The sequence below is a fragment of the Schistocerca cancellata genome, chromosome 9, assembly GCF_023864275.1.
Source record: "Schistocerca cancellata isolate TAMUIC-IGC-003103 chromosome 9, iqSchCanc2.1, whole genome shotgun sequence".
Classification (NCBI taxonomy): domain Eukaryota; kingdom Metazoa; phylum Arthropoda; class Insecta; order Orthoptera; family Acrididae; genus Schistocerca; species Schistocerca cancellata.
The window spans coordinates 241,521,544-241,542,163 of NC_064634.1; the positions used below are offsets into that span (position 1 = coordinate 241,521,544).

General features: G+C 39.4%; 1 protein-coding gene across 1 annotated transcript in view; it reads left to right on the forward strand.

Annotated features, from left to right (window-relative positions):
• Window positions 1-20,620, forward strand: part of LOC126100907 (G protein pathway suppressor 2) — a 126,982-nt gene that overhangs the window by 47,897 nt on the left and 58,465 nt on the right. The window contains exon 4 of the mRNA XM_049911574.1: window positions 5,976-6,075. Coding sequence (XP_049767531.1) covers window positions 5,976-6,075 — 100 coding nt within the window. The remainder of the gene's footprint in view (window positions 1-5,975; window positions 6,076-20,620) is intronic.

Consider the following 20,620-nt stretch of genomic DNA (forward strand, 5'->3'; position numbering starts at 1 on the left):
ATGACTGTGATTATTATTTTTATTCTGTTACTTGGTTTAAATATAATTTGTTGCTTTTAATCCTGGGCTGCCTCATTTGAATCGTTATATTAATTTTTTTTATTTGCTCTAATTTTTTTACTGGATTTGATTCTTCCTTCATTTGGAATCTTTGTAATTTTAATTTTTTTAATGTATTTACTTCAGTTTAATCTCTTCCTTTTTGTTACTTTATATTTTCATGCATGTTATTACAGTCAATATTTTTATTGGTATTTTGCTTGAATTTTGTTTTATTTATAAATCTTATTTTGCTGCAATCTTTATCTGTGCTATTATGTCAAAAATGTGAGAAGAATTCCTGTTTTAAATGGTTGCATGGCGATTATTATCCAAAATAAACTTTAGGCCATGACCCCCCCCCCCCCCCCCACACACACAAAGCCATATGAAAAAGGGAAGTGCCTAGAATGGGAGGAGGAAACAAAATGAAACTTCACTGTTGAGAAAATGTGTAATATTATTTCACTGATTACAAAATCAAGTCAAATTTACAAAGAAGATGACAATATGAGCCAACTTATCAGTATGACATTGCATCCCATCTGACCTGGATGTATGCACTGATTCAGTTGGGAAGGCTGTCATAAAGCATTTCTATCATCTTCTGAGGCAAACTGGCCCACAGCTGTTGTAACTGGTCCTCGATATTCTGGATACTGGCACAGGGACGGAATTGTCAACAGAGATATGTGGACAACCATTGGCGTCTTGAAACAGGGCATCACAATACTGTCACATGAGAGGAATGGATAAGGATGAGGGATGTCTATGACACCATTGTGCCATCAAGAGTTCTGCCAGTCACTACAAATTGTGACCCAAAGTCATACCTGATATCTCCCTACACCATGACGTCAGGAGTAACATCACTTTGTCTCTCGAAAACATTGGAAGAATGGGATCTCTCCACTGGTCGCTGTCCCATTTGTCAGTGACAATCATCCAGGGTAGTGCAGAATAGCTTTCATTGCTGAACACAGTGCGAAACCATTCATAAAGAGTCCATGCTTCCTTGTCATGGTACCACTCCATACATAGCTTTTTGTGTGGTGGTGTTCGATGTTCTCAACAAAATGCTTTACGACTACTTCTGGCGAGTTTGAAACAGAATATGGTCCTAGTGGTTGTTAATCGACATATACTTCCAAATTTCCTCAATACAATGCCTTTGCCTGTCCATTGCATACATTTTTGCCATATTTGACAGGTTTCCATTATATTGAATCCATTAACAGTGTCTGTGAAATGAATGCAACATTTTGCTAACAGTCACAAGTTTACTCATGCTGTAAGATTTTTTAAAATTGTGGACATACCTGTCAAAAATATGTCTTATGGAAGAAAGTATCTCAAGCTTCCATCTTTCTTGCCAGGTTGGGCTATCATGAAATCAATGCTCCTCAAAAATAATAAAACCTGAATGAAAGCATGGCCACTCTTAGATGCGTCATTCCAGTCTCATCCTTTGTCCACAACTCTTCCACATTTACCATTGGTATTTTTTTTTTTTTCAGGCAGATTTGAATAAGGATACTTATAATGGCCAATAATTCTTCTCGGGTTAGATCAGTGCAAGTTTGGGGTTGCATGTACACTGGGCATAATTTTTCAATTTTTGAATTAATATGTCTTAAATTTCATGAATCATGTTTAAATCAAAACAGTTTTGAAAATGTATCAGTTGGAGATACCGTCTCTTACTATTCTTTTTGTACCAGGTAAAATTTTTACTGTATTTTTTTCTTTATTTTCTCCCCTTATTTTTTGAGATTTCAATAAATTTGATTTTCACCATTTTGTAACTTTACCCTTCTCAACATAAAAATTTTCAGCCCGTGTTTCTGATTCGTTTCCATCACTACCTTCAACTTCAGTTTCAGAATCATTGTCAGCATTTGTTATTTTTTCCTTACTTAAATTGGAATCATTTCACTCAAAATTTTGAGTTGAATGATTTTGAGCTTTTGTTTCATTCTCTTCTTCTTCCAATTCTTGCAAATTTCAGGGAATATCTTCAAGTTTTGACAGCACACCTAATGAAAAACAATCTGACGTGCACTATTCCACTCACTAACATTAAAAATAAGAAAAACAAAAAGAATTTTACTTAACATTGCGTAAAAAACTTCTTGAGGGTGAAAATAAACACGACCGAAAACAATCAGAACAAGAGTGGTCGTGCATTTTTCCCATACAACAGCCAGGCATGTACTGAATAAATTGTTTATTGGCAGAAAAGTAGCAGTAACAAATGGGTGGAGAGGGGCAGGTGGCAAAAAGAGTGTTGTTGCAAGGAATACTTGATGCCAATAATCCAAAAAGGTGACCGTAAGTGGTGGATAGTTAAAACAAGCCAGGTACTCTACAAAACACAGTGGTGCAAATGGTGGAGGGTTAGTATTTGAATTACACCCCAACATGACAAGTTTAACATAGTATGAAGTGCCGGCCTCTGAGCTTTCCAAAGAGAGATGAATTATCGAAAGGTGATGACATTTTATAAATGTGTTAATTTTGAAGCTAAGTGTTTCATCAGATTATATATCAATTTGTATTCTGCTATTGTTTGTAGCGCTATTAATTTCTCACACAAGCTGTGGCAGTTATCAAAGTAAATCAGTATTATCTGCAGTTAAATTGCTTCTCAATCTGTTTTTTAGATATTTACATGCAGCACATGTCTGTAATTACAGTTTGTTAGAAACGTGTCTTTTCTTTATTAACTTGTGAGGATATAAACTGAAGATTATGCAATTGTATTATTATAGATGTCAAAGATAGTACCCCGATGTTTACGAGGTGCATTCAAGTTCTAAGGCCTCTGATTTTTTTTCTAATTAACTACTCACCCGAAATCGATGAAACTGGCATTACTTCTCGACGTAATCGCCTTGCAGATGTACACATTTTTCACAACGCTGACGCCATGATTCCATGGCAGCGGGAAGGGCTTCTTTAGGAGTCTGTTTTGACCACTGGAAAATCGCTGAGGCAATAGCAGCACGGCTGGTGAATGTGCGGCCACGGAGAGTGTCTTTCATTGTTGGAAAAAGCCAAAAGTCACTAGGAGCCAGGTCAGGTGAGTAGGGAGCATGAGGAATCACTTCAAAGTTGTTATCGTGAAGAAACTGCTGCGTAACGTTAGATCAAAGTGCGGGTGCGTTGTCTTGGTGAAACAGCACACGCGCAGCCCTTCTTGGACGTTTATGTTGCAGTGCAGGAAGGAATTTGTTCTTCAAAACATTTTCGTAGGATGCACCTGTTACCGTAGTGCCCTTTGGAACACAATGGGTAAGGATTACGCCCTCACTGTCCCAGAACATGGACACCATCATTTTTTCAGCACTGGCGGTTACCCAAAATTTTTTAGGTGGCAGTGAATCTGTGTGCTTCCATTGAGCTGACTGGCGCTTCGTTTCTGGATTGAAAAATGGCATCCACATTTCATCCATTGTCACAACCGACGAAAAGAAAGTCCCATTCATGCTGTCGTTGCGCGTCAACGTTGCTTGGCAACATGCCACACGGGCAGCCATGTGGTCATCCGTCAGCATTCGTGGCACCCACCTGGATGACACTTTTCACATTTTCAGGTCGTCATGCAGGATTGTGTGCACAGAACCCACAGAAATGCCAACTCTGGAGGCGATCTATTCAACAGTCATTCGGCGATCCCCCAAAACAATTCTCTCCACTTTCTCGATCATGTCGTCAGACCGGCTTGTGCGAGCCCGAGGTTGTTTTGGTTTGTTGTCACACGATGTTCTGCCTTCATTAAACTGTTGCACCCACGAACGCACTTTTGACACATCCATAATGCCATCACCACATGTCTCCTTCAACTGTCGATGAATTTCAATTGGTTTCACACCACACAAATTCAGAAAACGAAATTATTGCACGCTGTTCAAGTAAGGAAAACATCTCAATTTTAAGTATTTAAAACAGTTCTCATTCTCGCTGCTGGCAGTAAAATTCCATCTGCAGTACGGTGCTGCCATCTCTGGGACATATTGACAATGAACGCGGCCTCATTTTAAAACAGTGCGCATGTTTCTATCTCTTTCCAGTCCGGAGAAAAAAATCGGAGGCCTTAGAACTTGAATGCACCTTGTATTACGTAATTTGTAGGTTTCGTATGCTGACAAGTGAGTGTGAAAACTTATAGTGAAGAAACCAGTATACAGCAAATAGTGTTGTTCTGTCTGATTCAAGACCTGATCCAGTATTGAAGTATTCAGTACAGGACCTAAGCATTTTAATAGCCAGATAAAATGGCTCATCGATCAATGTGAACCAACATACCTGAATGCTGAAGATGTCACTGAATTGCGGTAATGTTCATGCCTGGAACCATCAACCACACGAGCAACTTGGCTGGTGGTCACTGAACACCCAGACACAAGTGAAGCATCATGTCAGCCATCAAGAGAATACGACTCAACTGTGAAGATATGATACAGGCAAAGAGTGCTATTCTAACTGGATCCAAGGATGATTTCATAAAATAGGTTATAGTTGGTTTCCTCCCTGGGGAGGAGTGCTGTGGTGGTTCCAGCATGACATACTTCCTGCATGAGGAACTGGCAACATAAATACGGGGATTTTTCATACACTGTGGTGGACTACCTGTGTTAAGAATGTCAGTCTGCACCAAACTGGTGACCTGGCTGGGTGGAAGTTCTATGCACAACTCTGTATGTAGTTGTTTAAATAAACCTGAGTGCTACAAAATATCATCTTAAGTGTACATGTACCTTCCTGTCCATTAATAGAAATGAAGTTTTAGAAGAACTGGTATTTGGCAGAACTTTGGCCACTGACATGGAAGACTTATCTGTATGCAGGAAAGTGGAAGAGTATTCTGTAGGACAAAAAATATTCCTTTAGCTAATATTCAGTACTGTCATGTCCAATTGATGGAACTGAATCTATAGTTGGTCAGTATCAAAGGTTTAAAATCTTCCATACATGGTGATATGATAATGCAGTGTGTAATCCATTGGTAGCACTTCATTGCTAAAAATAAGAGAGAGATTTGGATGAATGTCTTCACTATCTCATCAGTAATGTTAACAGAATAAAAGTGCATTCTTTGAAGGACTGTCTTTCTCAAAATCTCCATCAAGAAAATGACCATTTCCTTCATTTTAACTGAATCTTCTCACTGCTGATGAGCTGTTCTTCATGGTAACTAAGTTTTGGATGTGAGGATGACCTGTAATGCAGGTCAGAACTGGTAATCAGGATAATCATAAAAAGCTGAGTGAAGGTGAGTAGGATTTGGTGCTCTGAGGTTTGTGTACAAACTTAATTATTTATGCAGATAGTCCATCTATAGGTTTCGATGAGATTGCTAGTATCAAAATACATGACATAAATAGCTGTATCTTTTGATTGCATTGACTTAGAAGTGTAAATTTTTACACTATGAAGGGGCCATAGACCATAGTATTTAATGTAAATTACAACTTGATATCTACACCAGTTCCTGAGAGAAAGGAGTCTGAATAGAGGGACAACAAAGTGATCCTATGGGTTCCATTTTTACTGATTGAGGTACAGAACTGTAAAAATGAACTCAATGATCTCTGTGTTGCTTCAGTATACTAAAAGTAGTTGTGGAGCCCTCAGACATCACGCTACATTTATAAATTTCATAATGGATAGTTCTGCATGAATATAAATAACGTAGGAGTGAAGTACCTGATAAATTTACAAGTTTTGTTGACCCTAGGGTTCCTTCGGCTGACAGACTAGTGAGTTAATTAGTTTTTAAATATTGTTGGTTATGTTCCAGAAGGTACCTGAAAAATACCTTTTCCAATGTTCTTCATCTGTATTATTCTGTTTAATTTTTCTGCAGCTGCTTTTACTTCAGAAAAGTAAATAATTTTAAAATTGACAAAATTATTATTTTTTTAAAATTTCAGGGTGCTTTAAAAAGAACTCGCACACCTTCTCCACCACCATCAAACTACCATCAGGGGTATGGGTACAAACCAGGAACAGTTCCTGCATATTCCCAGCAAAGTAAGCCAATAAATTTTGATTTTTTTTAAATAATAAAATTACCATGCATTAAGCTATACTATTTAATACATCAAACAACGGAAAGTCCTGGTTGGAGTAACAATAATATTGTGAAAAGGATAGCTTTCTGTAGTTACAGGCAGGCACATTGAAAAGATCATTACACATTGAGCTTTTGGTCAAAGCCTTCTTCAAAAAAGAAAAGCACACACACACACACACACACACACACACACACACACACACACACACACACGAATATATGAAAGCTACCACTGCAGCCAGAATGGCATTGTGTGTGCAGTGGCCGGAGGTAGCAGTCTTGTGCGTGAGGTGTGCCTGATTGTGTGTGTGTGTGTGTGTGTGTGTGTGTGTGTGTTTCTTTTCTAAAGAAAGCTTTGGCCGAAAGCTCAATGTGTAACAGTCTTTTTATTGTGCCTGTCTGCAACTCAACTTGTCATCTCTATGGTGAGTAGCAATCTATCCTTTTCATACTATTGTTGATATTTAAGACACCATCTACAGAAATTAATATTCTGAATTGAAATTACATGCAAATAAAGAAAAAGGAATAAATTTATCTACCTGGTGTTAACAGATTAAATGACAGCTGGTAAATTCCCATACTTTGTTCGTCTAGTCAGAATAGCAAGTTAATTGGTTTTTAAATATTGTTCATTGTGTATCTTCAGTTTTTGTATTGCTTAGTAAATGTACTGATTGCTGAACTAATTGTTGCTCTGTTAGATATTTTTTAATGTACTATTAATTTATGCAATATGAGTCATTACAGTTTCTCTCTTTAAAATTTCCATCTGTGAGCAAGTGGTCTTAACTGTGAGCTGTTTGACAAAATAGTTTCACGTGTCCATGAAGAAAGCTGAAGAATCACCTATGAGTGTGTGCTTTAAGAAATGTGCCTCTAAATGTCATTCTGTAGTATGATATTTCAAGTCTTGAGTATTATAGTAAATCAGTCTATTTTTTCTGGGTATCACGGTCTCTGAGGAAACTTTGAGAATTTTCACTTTGGACCATCTCTCTATGAAGTGTGTGAGAAAAGTAATGAGAGTGATTTTTTATCAACCCGAGTTTTTATTTTATTTTTTTCAAAAAACAATATTGTCCCCTTCAAAGTAGTTTCTTTTGGCAACTATAAACCAGTAGAATCATTGTTACCAGTCTTGATAGCAGCACTGAAAAGCTTCATTTGGTATGGACTTTAAAGTGTCAGCCACGTTCTTCTGAATGTCTCCAGAGTCCCAAACTGATGTTCTTTTAAGACATTTTACAATTTTTGGAAAAGAAGAGTGTCACAAGAACTCAGATTAAGGGAACAGGGGATTCTGAAACAGCAGGAATATCTTTTAGAGATCAAAAATTCCATGATGGAAGTGGCCTGAAATGTCCAGTCTGACTCGATTCACCCTTTTCCTGAGCCTTTCAAGAAAATCTTTGTAAAACATTGGTCGAAATTTGTTCTGGAGATGATGATGATTATGATCGGTTTGTGGGGTGCTCAACTGCACGGTCATCAGTGGCCATACAAAGTCCCAATTTTTCACAGTCCAATTTTTACACAATCCAATCTAGCCACTCTCATGAATGATGATGATGATGATGATGATGATGATGATGATGATGATGATGACGATGATGATGATGAGGACAACACAAACATCCAATCCCTGGGCAGAGAAAATCCCCAACTCCGCTGGGAATCGAACCTGGGACCCCGTGATCCAGAGGCAGCAATGCTAGCCACTAGATCACCAGTTGTGGACCTTGTTCTGGAGAAACTAATTCTTTATGCACAATACCTCCACCATCAAAAAAGCAAATTAGCATTATTTTGGTCTATGATTTGCTCATTTGAACTTTGTTTGGTTGAGGAGATACCTCAGTATACCACTCCCCACTCTCCCACTTTGTCTAAGGATCATACTCAAAAATCCAGAATTCGTCACCAGTGATCACACAACTGAACCATTCATGGCCATTGGTAATCCTCTGAAGATGATCAGTGCACACGTTTCTTTGATTGTCCTTCTGCTCAGTTTTGAGATTTTTCGGCACTATTTTGACACAAATGTTCAGTGTCAAATGTTCAGTGAAAATTTGATGTGCAGTGAAAAGTGTTTAACAGATCACCTATGATCTTTGTTGTTAAACATCAGTCTTATCTCAGAAGAGCATGCACACATTCAACGTTTTCGTTGGTTTTTGAAGTTGAGGGCTCCCTGATAAGAGATTTGTCTCTCACTCTTGGATTCCATAAGTTTAACATAAAGCTTGACAGTGTAATGTAATTCTAAATTCTGTTGTTCCATTTTTCTAACACACAACAAAAACAGAACTTCACAGATGGAACTCTCAAAAATCATGTGGTGGCTTTACAGAGCTGGAAGAGTTGAACACACAGGTCTGCTACACAGGTAGAACAACAAAGCATTACCAGATCATATGCAGTGGTCTGTCTCATTACTGTTCTCACACACCGTGTATAATAGATATGGTTGTTTGAAATTCATCCTATAGTCGTGAAATGACTTTCATGAAGAAGAGGCAGTTACAAATCTCATGAACTGGGTTTTAAGACATCCCTTGTAAATGTAGTGACCTTCCAGATGATATTACTAATATTTCTTTAAGGGTTTATAAGAAAGATAGTGAAACTTGAGTTTCTCACAGCAAATAAATGTTCAAACAACTTAACAAGAGTGCAGCTGATATTCCAACAAGAGGAGTGGGATGAGCCCTTTGTCACCTATTATTGCCAAACTGTTTACGGAAGATTTTGCAGAATATGCCCTAGAGTCCGGCGTGTTGAAACCAGCATAATTTTTTAAAAATATTTAGACAATACTTTTCTTGTTTGGGCTAATAAAAGCGAGAATAAAAAAAATTTTTTGTTAGATCATCATCTTGCGTGATTTATGATAACATAAAATAGTTTTCTCTTTCTTTTTATATGAATGCCATTATTATGTGGTGGGCTTTTCTCAAAATTGGTTGCTAATTTGGTTATTAGTTTAATTTTGATTTTTTCTTTGATTTGAATTAAATTGATTTTTGTAAGACGGTTTGTTCAGTGAAAGCTAATCCTTAGCAAAATCATTAATCACATTAATTATTGTAAGACACACTGATCTTGTAACACATTACATGTAAGTTGAAAAAATGAAATAAACTTTTTTAGGCTCTTGCCTCAGCTAAACGTTTCAGCTCAACCGTGAGATCTCTGATTGTTATTTGTGTTTGCCCACACAAGTGCGAGAGAATAATTTCGTTCCATTTTCTTTTGTGATGCATTGTAGTCTGAGTTGTGGCTCCGGATCTTGGCTATTAAACTGAAAATAAAAATCTTAAAGCTATGTCTTATGTTCCAGCGGCTGGCAGCTGTGGAAAAAAAATGTGTATCATAACTGAAGCGGGCGAATAATTTGCTTCCGCTAATTTCCTAATTTAAAATTGCCACCTAGTGGCGGCTGTGGCTCCAACGGAGGCTGCAATTGTTGCGCTGAAAATATCTTGAATTACTGATATTCAAAGGAAGTGGACATGAGATAGGGCTCACCTCTTACAATTAAAAGTGAATAATAGCATGAAACTAATATATTATCGGATTCCAAGTACAATAATTCTTACATTCAACAGTACTTGCTAAGATGTCTGACTACTCGCATCGAAGACAAGAGAGAGTGATAATGGATAAAAGATGACAAAAGATGGTTCCTTTTCCATCTACATGGTCCATTATTGTCAGAGTGAATCTTTTTTGTTCTTTGCACTTGAAAATGATGCACAGAATTTTATACGATAATAATAATAATAATGATGATGATGATGTGATGATGATGATGATGTCCATGAGAGAAAATTACATATCGCCTGAGCGGTTAATGTTCACGTGTAATCCTATATTAAATGTGATTTTTTTTTTTTTTTTTTTTTTCTTTTTTTTTTTTTCTTCCAAATATCACTTTCAAGTTTCTCTAATATTTCTACTGGGGACAGTACAGTAAGTCCATCTGAATAGGGTGGCTGACCTTCCTTCCCTTATGTGTTGGTCAGCTGGTCAGCAGGAAGTCAGCTGACACTGATTGGTATCTTCAGGCTAATAGTTATCACTACCTGGCTCAGCGTGAAGCTGTACTTTGTACTTTGGTTCATACGGCCACCGTTACTTCAGACGTGGGAAGTTTGTCATCTGAGTTAGCCCATCGTCATGTCTCCTTTCATCTGAAGGGTTATCGCGAAAGACAGACCAGACAAGTATTGCACTATTGATCAACAGTGAATTGAGTGAATGAAGAAAATAATGAGGTGCACCTAAGGCTACGGCCTTTCTGCGTTACACAGGTAACATTTTCAACAGTATTGTTGTATCCTGCCAAAACACGGTATAAAGTGTGTTTTTCATCCACTGTCCAAGGTAATATTCTTTTACGCTCTTTGAAGGATGATTGTATAATGCGAGTGTCTACTGCATCCCTTTGTTGTGGCATGTCATAACATCGGTCAGATCATTAGTATCGTAGAAGACCAGTGTATTAAGCATAAGGGTCTCGTACAGTTCCAGCAGTTGGGCAAATCTGCTGTTGCAGAACATTCCCGTGGCACTAGTCATCTACGTGTTGAAATATCAACACTGTCAAAGATGTCAGTTGGCTGCATTCCGGTAAGCTGCTTGACCAAGAAAGACTGTGATTATTGTATCAGTAATGCAAATGGTGGGTGAAGTTGGGCAAGTGATGGTGGTTTCCTAATATCAGGAAAACATGCTAAAAGTGAACTAAAAAATGAAATTAGTCAGTGGAAGGGAAAACAGTGGTAGAGTATTCCTGTTTAAGAATTCAGCATCGCCTCACCAAGAATAGCTGAAAAGTGTGATTCAAATAAAGTTCCTGAATTCTCTGTAGCTTTAGGGTATATGCAGTGTTTGTGGCATAAAATTACTGATGAGACAAATCTGTAGGCTTGGAAATAACTAAAAGACCTGAAAAAGGAACAAGAAGTGGACTATTTGTATAGATTGGTGTATTTGTGTGTGTGTGTGTGTGTGTGTGTGTGTGTGTGTGTGTGTGTGTGTGTGAGAGAGAGAGAGAGAGTGGGGGAAGTGGGGGAGGGAGCCCCTTTGAAAAACTCATAAGATCAATGCTAAAAATTCTCTCTTCTTCCAGTTCTCCTTAGAAGGGATTACTCGATTCTATGTTCTTATTCGACGTCTCACTTGACTTCGTCCCATTTTCTTCCTATTGATGTTTGATGTGACTGAACAAGTTATAAGTGGCACAAAAGACTGAGAGTTTGCACTGTGGGTGGTGGCAGACTTAAGGGAATATATTAGGCTGTTGCAGAGAAGGAGGCATGAGAGAGGAAATGCTGATGTAATCCATGATTGGCATTGCCAAGACAACATGCAAAGTATAGCTTCACCTCACAATAATGGTGGGTCGAGTACGTTTCACACTACTTTTTGCAGGAACTCATGACGTATTGGTGCTCTGAGGGTGACCAGGAGCGCCGCTGTCAAATTTTTGATCACTGTGGTGCCAAGTTGTTGTTTATGGATGTGTTAGTGACAGGAGAATCTCGGTTGTAGCAAGAACTGTTTAGGGGAATATGTTTGTGGCTACACAATGCAAAATATTTGTGACAAGGAAGAACATGAATGTTATTGCTCATCAAACAATGCAAAATCCAGCAAATGAATTACATTCTCCGCCAGGGTTTTGACTACCTCTCGCCATGCCCTGAAATTAGAAATGTCCTACCCTCTATCCTTCCCACCCTTCCCACAGTGGCATTTCATTGTCCACCAAATGTACACAATATACTCGTCCATCCCTACACAACCCCTGTTCCCAGTCCCTTAGCTCATAGCTCATATCCCTGTAATAGACCTAAATGCAAGACCTGTCCCATACATCCTCCCACCACCACCACCACCACCACCACCACCACCACCTACTCCAGTCCAGTCACGAACATCACCTATCCCATCAAAGGAAGGGTTATCTGTGAAACCAATCATGTGATCTACAAGCTAAGCTGCTACCACTATGCTGCATTCCATGTGGGCAGGGCAACCAACAAGCTGGCTGTCCATATGAATGGTCATCGACAAACTGTGGCCAAGAAACAAGTGGACCAACCTGTCACTTAGCAGACTGTCCAACACGACATCCTTCATTTCAGTGACTGCTTCACAGCCTGTACCATATGAATCCTTACCACCAACACCAGCTTTTCTGAACTGCGCAGGTGGGAACTTTCTCTATAATATGTCCTACATTCCCGTGGCCCTGCTGGTCTCAACCTTAGTTATTGTCCTCACCCATTTGATCCCTTTCCTGTTCCCATTCCAGTACTACACAGCCATCATTCCACTATGGCACCCAGTCCATCTACAACTCAACGTTTCCTCTATATGGTGAGTAGCAACTTTCCTTTTCATATTGTTATTGCTCATCATTTCACTTGCAGAAATTTAAGGTATCCTCTTAGGTTTCTACCTTACCACACACTTGGAAATTGCCACATATTCAGAAATAAACAGCAAAGTATTTGTAACAAGAAACAATATGAATTTTATCGCTACTCTTTTCACTCTCAGAAATGTAGTCTGTCCTCTTAGGTTTCTGCCCAACCACAAACTCGGAAGTCACCACACATTCAAAAATAAACAGGCAAATATTTAATTCACCATTTGTTCTGTAACCAGACGGGAATGTTTAACAACATTGAATATTGCAGAACACATTGTATTACAATTATAACAATATTCTAGAATGTAGTTACAGCATGAAGTTGAAAAAGTAAATTCTCACACTTCGATTTGTGAACCTGTAACCTTGAACTGAACTAACTGTGATGTTATCCAAGTAAATTCTCACACTTCGATTTGTGAACCTATAACCTTGAACTGAACTAACTGTGATGCTATCCTTTATGCTACTGCTTATTCATCTGAATTTTATGTTGTGCATTAGTTGTTATAAAATCTCTTGAAGCTGTACATCATTGGTGCTTTATTAATTGACATTCTATGATAAGTATGACGTACTTGTGATATAGTTTCAATGCACCATTGCTTTGAAACAGTATACTGTGCACACATCACACACCATGAAGGAAATGAACAATCAAAATGCAGATGGTTCACACAGAGGTCATTCACAAGCACTTGCGAAAGTTATTAGTTAAAAGAGCACTAGTGAAGTGATCACTGCAAAAAGTAGTGTGAAGCCACATCCACACTGGCACTGGAAACATGTTTTTGTTGGAAATTTTTTTTCCTACATCTGTTTCAAACTTGTTTCTTGTCTCCGTTTCTGTCCCCAGTGGCATTAAACATTTCTCAGGGTATACGTGTTGTCTGCAGTGCTATTTATTGTATTGCTTTCATATTATCTATCACGTCATGCCTAGAGGCATGAAAACTGTAATATGTGATGCTGCATTATTAATACTCAAAGGTTCATGCAAACAAAATGAAAGATGTCAATGACATTCATTCTTTTTTATTGATTTATCATGACTTGTGACCTAAAAGCCATAAGCACCTCTCAGTGTTTTGTGATTTTGCAGAATAAGGTTGCATTTATCAAAGACTTTCATAATTGGTTTTAAACCAATGATAGAGTATTATTTTGATGGAGAGTTTTTATAGTATTTGGTAATGGCCGACAAAATCGGATTTAGTGGTTTGCATACAGTCATTGTCTTTATCGAGCGAAAACATACTATAGAAAAACTGGGGTGAAAAACTTGGTACATTAGGGAACTGAATATGGAAGACAGCTAAAGTTTCCATAATTTCACTTGGACATTATTTAGCGATTTTGAATTTCTGGCAGATAGGCTATCATCTTTTTTTAAAAAAGTTTCATGAAAGCAATTACAACCAAACAGGCAGTTAGTCTAATTTTTTTATCAACTGGAGATTCATTCTAGAGCCTTGAGTATTTATTTCACATTTGAAGTAAGCTACCTCATACAATGTTATTTTCTTTTCTACACAGTCAGTATTCTGTCAAATGTAGCAGCAGTTTTCCGCAGAGCATTTTGTTTTCAGAAAAACTTAATACAGCAAGAGAAAACAAAACACATAACAACTCTACACAACAGTTGGCACAATGCGACATACACATATACACTTGTGCTGTGCAGTGTTGTGGTAGCTGGCCTGAAACATTGTTTCTTTTGATCTGTACCTACACTGGTACAGATAGATGTTTCCGTGTTTCAAAAGATGTTTCCAAATGGTGTCCACATTAAGCAGCAGGAAATATATTTCAAAAACATCTTTCAAGGTTAGTGTATATGCGCCTTTCGGCCCAATTAAACTGCCATAGGCTACTGAAGGAAAACACACACCCCTACATGTTAGATTCTGATGCCTTTCACTGTACTTCACAGTTTCCACCATGTTCATCAGTTTTGCTTTTTTCTGGGTGATTACAAAGGAAAGATGTCTCAAAATCATGTGTTTTGAAGTACAATTTGTAGTCATAGCATGTCAGAAAATAGCTCAATTGCCTTGTACCCAGATACCAATTTAAATTTTATTAAGAGTTTTTACTTGCTGTTATACATCTATGACTTTTTGACCTCTCACTGTTGTGTAAACATTGTATTGTACATTTAATTTCCTTCACCAGTACAGGTTTTATACAATGTGTTGGTGAGGATTATGATTTTTAATCATATATGCCAATTATATATGTTGGTAAGGTGGGTACCAGGTTGAGATTCATTGGGAGAGTCCTTAGAAAATGTAGTCCATCAACAAAGGAGGTGGCTTACAAAACACTCGTTCGACCTATACTTGAGTATTGCTCATCAGTGTGGGATCCGTACCAGATCGGGTTGACGGAGGAGATAGAGAAGATTCAAAGAAGAGCGGCGCGTTTCGTCACAGGGTTATTTGGTAACCGTGATAGCGTTACGGAGATGTTTAACAAACTCAAGTGGCGGACTCTGCAAGAGAGGCGCTCTGCTTCGCGGTGTAGCTTGCTCGCCAGGTTTCGAGAGGGTGCGTTTCTGGATGAGGTATCGAATATATTGCTTCCCCCTACTTATACCTCCCGAGGAGATCACGAATGTAAAATTAGAGAGATTAGAGCGCGCACAGAGGCTTTCAGACAGTCGTTCTTCCCGCGAACCATACGCGACTGGAACAGGAAAGGGAGGTAATGACAGTGGCACATAAAGTGCCTTCCGCCACACACCGTTGGGTGGCTTGCGGAGTATAAATGTAGATGTAGATGTAGATGTTTTGTGCATGTTTTGGGGTGTTAATGCTTTCCTCGATTCTGCGTTTTCCTGTTTTGCAGTTTTTAAGTCTGGACTGCACAGATATCTAAAATAGGGGTTTCACAGTATGTAGATTTGTGTATGTGTGTGTGTGTGTGTGTGTGTGTGTGTGTGTGTGTGAGGGGGGAGGGGGGGGAGGAGAGACTAAAAGTTCACGTGGGCTGTAGTGATTTTGATTTCACTAGTGAGAAAAAGTAGGAGTCTTTGAAAAGATAATGAACAAGGAAAAGCTCACTTGGTTTAACGGTGTTTACATTTCACTCACTACACAAAGCAATTCTTGAGATGAACTGAAGGTAACCGCTACTATTATTATAACCTTCCCTGAAATCTTTCTACAACTTAATTTGCCAGACCAAAAACTTAAGTTTGAAGAAAGTCTTATGAAATGTAGGGAACAACTGAGATACATGCAGTGCAATGTATTAAAACAAGTTAGGTTTGGTATAAAACAAACAATGGAAAATCCAGGATGTTTTGGAAGGAAAGTTCTACTCATATAGTGGACATGGTGAGCTGCAGATAGGCACAACAAAAAGACTGTCACAAATAAGCTTTCAGCCAGCAAGGCCTTCGTTGAAAATAAATACACACACACACACACACACACACACACACACACACACACACACACAAATGCAAACGCAATTCACACACACAAGCACACGCAAATGCAAACGCAAATGCAACTCGCACACACACAATTGCAGTCTACATCTACATCTACATCTACATTTATACTCCGCAAGCCACCCAACGGTGTGTGGCGGAGGGCACTTTACGTGCCACTGTCATTATCTCCCTTTCCTGTTCCAGTCGCGTATGGTTCGCGGGAAGAACGACTGTCTGAAAGCCTCTGTGCGCGCTCTAATCTCTCTAATTTTACATTCGTGATCTCCTCGGGAGGTATAAGTAGGGGGAAGCAATATATTCGATACCTCATCCAGAAACGCACCCTCTCGAAACCTGGCGAGCAAGCTACACCGCGATGCAGAGCGCCTCTCTTGCAGAGTCTGCCACTTGAGTTTGTTAAACATCTCCGTAACGCTATCACGGTTACCAAATAACCCTGTGACGAAACGCGCCGCTCTTCTTTGTATCTTCTCTATCTCCTCCGTCAACCCGATCTGGTACGGATCCCACACTGATGAGCAATACTCAAGTATAGGTCGAACGAGTGTTTTGTAAGCCACCTCCTTTGTTGATGGACTACATTTTCTAAGGACTCTCCCAATGAATCTCAACCTGGTACCCGCCTTACCAACAATTAATTTTATATGATCATTCCACTTCAAATCGTTCCGCACGCATACTCCCAGATATTTTACAGAAGTAACTGCTACCAGTGTTTGTTCCGCTATCATATAATCATACAATAAAGGATCCTTCTTTCTATGTATTCGCAATACATTACATTTGTCTATGTTAAGGGTCAGTTGCCACTCCCTGCACCAAGTGCCTATCCGCTGCAGATCTTCCTGCATTTCGCTACAATTTTCTAATGCTGCAACTTCTCTGTATACTACAGCATCATCCGCGAAAAGCCGCATGGAACTTCCGACACTATCTACTAGGTCATTTATATATATTGTGAAAAGCAATGGTCCCATAACACTCCCCTGTGGCACGCCAGAGGTTACTTTAACGTCTGTAGATGTCTCTCCATTGAGAACAACATGCTGTGTTCTGTTTGCTAAAAACTCTTCAATCCAGCCACACAGCTGGTCTGATATTCCGTAGGCTCTTACTTTGTTTATCAGACGACAGTGCGGAACTGTATCGAACGCCTTCCGGAAGTCAAGAAAAATGGCATCTACCTGGGAGCCTGTATCTAATATTTTCTGGGTTTCATGAACAAATAATGCGAGTTGGGTTTCACACGATCGCTGTTTCCGGAATCCATGTTGATTCCTACATAGTAGATTCTGAGTTTCCAAAAACGACATGATACTCGAGCAAAAGACATGTTCTAAAATTCTACAACAGATCGACGTCAGAGAGATAGGTCTATAGTTTTGCGCATCTGCTCGACGACCCTTCTTGAAGACTGGGACTACCTGTGCTCTTTTCCAATCATTTGGAACCTTCTGTTCCTCTCTGTCAACTCAAACCACTCTGCGAGCAGCAGCATCAGTGCATGATGGGAGCTGTGACTGGGGGGGGGGGGGGGGTAAGGAGGAGGCTGGGATGGGGAGGGAGAGGGACGTGGGTAGGGGTGGGGGCAGTAAGTGCTGCTGGGGAGCGCACAGCGACAACGTGGAGAGAAGGTAGGGCAGCTCCGTGCAGTCGGGATCAGGAGGTTAGACTGCGGACAGGGGTGAGGGGGGTGGGGGGGGGGGCAGGAAAGGGGAGAAGTAAAAAGACTGGGTGCCATGGTGGAATGAGGGCTGTGTAGTGCTGGAATGGGAATGGGGACAGGGAAGGGGTCAGATGGGTGAGGACAATGACTAACAAAGGTTGAGGCCAGCAGGACCATGGGAATGTAGGATATAATGCTGGGAAAGTTCCCATCTATACAGTTAAGAAAAGTTGGGGTTGGTGGGAAGGATCCATATGGCACAGGCTGTGAAGCAGTATTGGAATGAAATATGTCATTTTAGGCAGAGTGCTCTGCAACAGGGTGGTTCAGTTGTTTCTTAGCCACAGTTTGTCGGTGGCTGTTCATGCAGGACAGCACATAGAATGCAGCACAGTGGTAGCAGCTTGGCTTGTAGATCACATGACTGGTTTCAGAGGCAGCCCTGACTTTGTTCTCATTGTGACTTCACGCCAATTTTAGTGACTTATCACCTTTCGCTATCGTTGACTGTCTCAGATTTCATCTTGTTTCTTCCTTTTGCATCCATTTCATTCTTCTTGTGATTTTCCCCATGTATTTGGGTGTATTTCTGCCAATTTTTTCAGACATAAATTACATAATTTATTTATGTAACTGTTTGCATTTTTTCCACCACCTTGTATCCTTGTTCCTTCCACCTGCATCAATACAGGACAGTTTCTTTATCCCTGGCCAGAACCAGTCCCACATACTGTTCCTGCATTGTTGCTAGGCACATAGAAATCCCCCCCCCCTCCGTCCCAATGGCCTCACCATCAAATTACCCATCTCCAGCTGAGTTTGGGATGAAGCAAGCTGGGATATTTTTACTTCCCCTCATGTTTTGCCTCCTTAAATTCGTTTTTTCATTTTTGAATTAATTACTATTAACATACATGAGTATAATTCGAATTTTCATAAAATAGAAAGGTTAGCCCTCTGTTTTAAAGAATATAACACCAGATCTAATTTTGTACTGAGTTTTATGTATGTACTTGATTTTCCAATTTATTTTTACTATTACTAGTTAATGTTTTTGTTATAGGTGAAATGAGTAATTGTTTCTTAACTTAAATTCTATTGTTGATTTATAAACAAATTGTTGTTGTTGTTGTTGTTGTTGTTGTTGTCGTCGTCTTCAGTCCTGAGACTGGTTTGGTGCAGCTCTCCATGCTACTCTATACTGTGCAAGCTGCTTTATCTTCCAGTACCTACTGCAACCCACATCCTTCTGAATCTGCTTAGTGTATTCATCTCTTGGTCTCCCTCTACAATTTTTACCCTCCACGCTGCCCTCCAATACTAAATTGATGATCCCTTGATGCCTCAGAACATGTCCTACCAACCAATCCCTTCTTGTAGTCAAGTTGTGCCACAAACTCCTCCCCAATTCTACTCAATACCTCCTCATTAGTTATGTGATCTACCCATCTAATGTTCAGCATTCTTCTGTAGCACCACATTTCAAAAGCTTCTATTCTCTTCTTGTCTAAACTATTTATCGTCCACGTTTCTCTTCCATACATGGCTACACTCCATACAAATACTTTCAGAAATGACTTCCTGACACTTAAATCTATACTCAATGTTAACAAATTTCTCTTCTTCAGAAACGCTTTCTTTGCCATTGCCAGTCTACATTTTATGTCCTCTCTACTTCGACCATCATCAGTTATTTTGCTCCCCAAATAGCAAAACACCTTTACTACTTTAAGTGTCTCATTTCCTAATCTAATTCCCTCAGCATCACCCGACTTACTTCAACTACATTCCATTATCCTCGTTTTGCTTTGTTGATGTTCATCTTATATCCTCCTTTCAAGACACTGTCCGTTCTGTTCAGCTGCTCTTCCAAGTCCTTTGCTGTCTCTGGCAGAATTACAATGTCATCTGCGAACCTCAAAGTTTTTATTTCTTCTCCATGGATTTTAGTATGTACTCCTAACTTTCCTTGTGTTGCCTTTACTGCTTGCTCAATATACAGATTGAATAACATTGGGGATAGGCTACAATGCTGTCTCACTCCCTTCCCAACCACTGCTTCCCTTTCATGTCTCTCGACTCTTATAACTGCCATCTGGTTTCTTTAAAAATTGTAAATGGCCTTTCGCTCCCTGTATTTTACCCCTGCCACCTTCATAATTTGAATGAGTATTCCTGTCATTGTCAAAAGCTTTCTCTAAGTCTACAAATGCTAGAAACATAGGTTTGCCTTTCCTTAATCTATCTTTTAAGATAAGTCGTAGGGTCAGTATTGCCAGGTCGGCTTCTGCCAGTTTTCCATTCGTCTGTAATGAATTCGCGTTAGTATTTTGCAGCTGTGACTTATTAAACTGATAGTTCAGTAATTTTCACATCTGTAAATACCTGCTTTCTTTGGGATTGGAATTATTATATTCTTCTTGAAGTCTGAGGGTATTTCGCCTGTCACACATCTTGCTCACCAGATGGTAGAGTTTTGCCAGGACTGGCTCTCCAAAGGCTGTCAGTAGTTCTAATGGAATGTTGTCTACTCCCGGGTCTTGTATCGACTTACGTCTTTCAGTGCTCTGTCAAACTCTTCACGCAGTATCATATCTCCCATTTCATCTTCATCTACATCCTCTTCCATTTCCATAATATTGTCCTCAAGTACATCGCCCTTGTATAGACCCTCTATATACTCCTTCCACCTATCTGCTTTCCCTTCTTTGCTTAGAACTGGGTTTCCATCTGAGCTCTTGATAGTCATACAAGTGGTTCTCTTTTCTCCAAAGGTCTCTTTAATTTTGCTGTAGGCATTGTCTATCTTACCCCTAGTGAGATATGCCTCTACATCCTTACATTTGTTCTCTAGCCATCCCTGCTTAGCCATTTTGCGCTTCTTGTTGATCTCATTTTTGAGACGTTTGTATTCCTTTTTGCCTG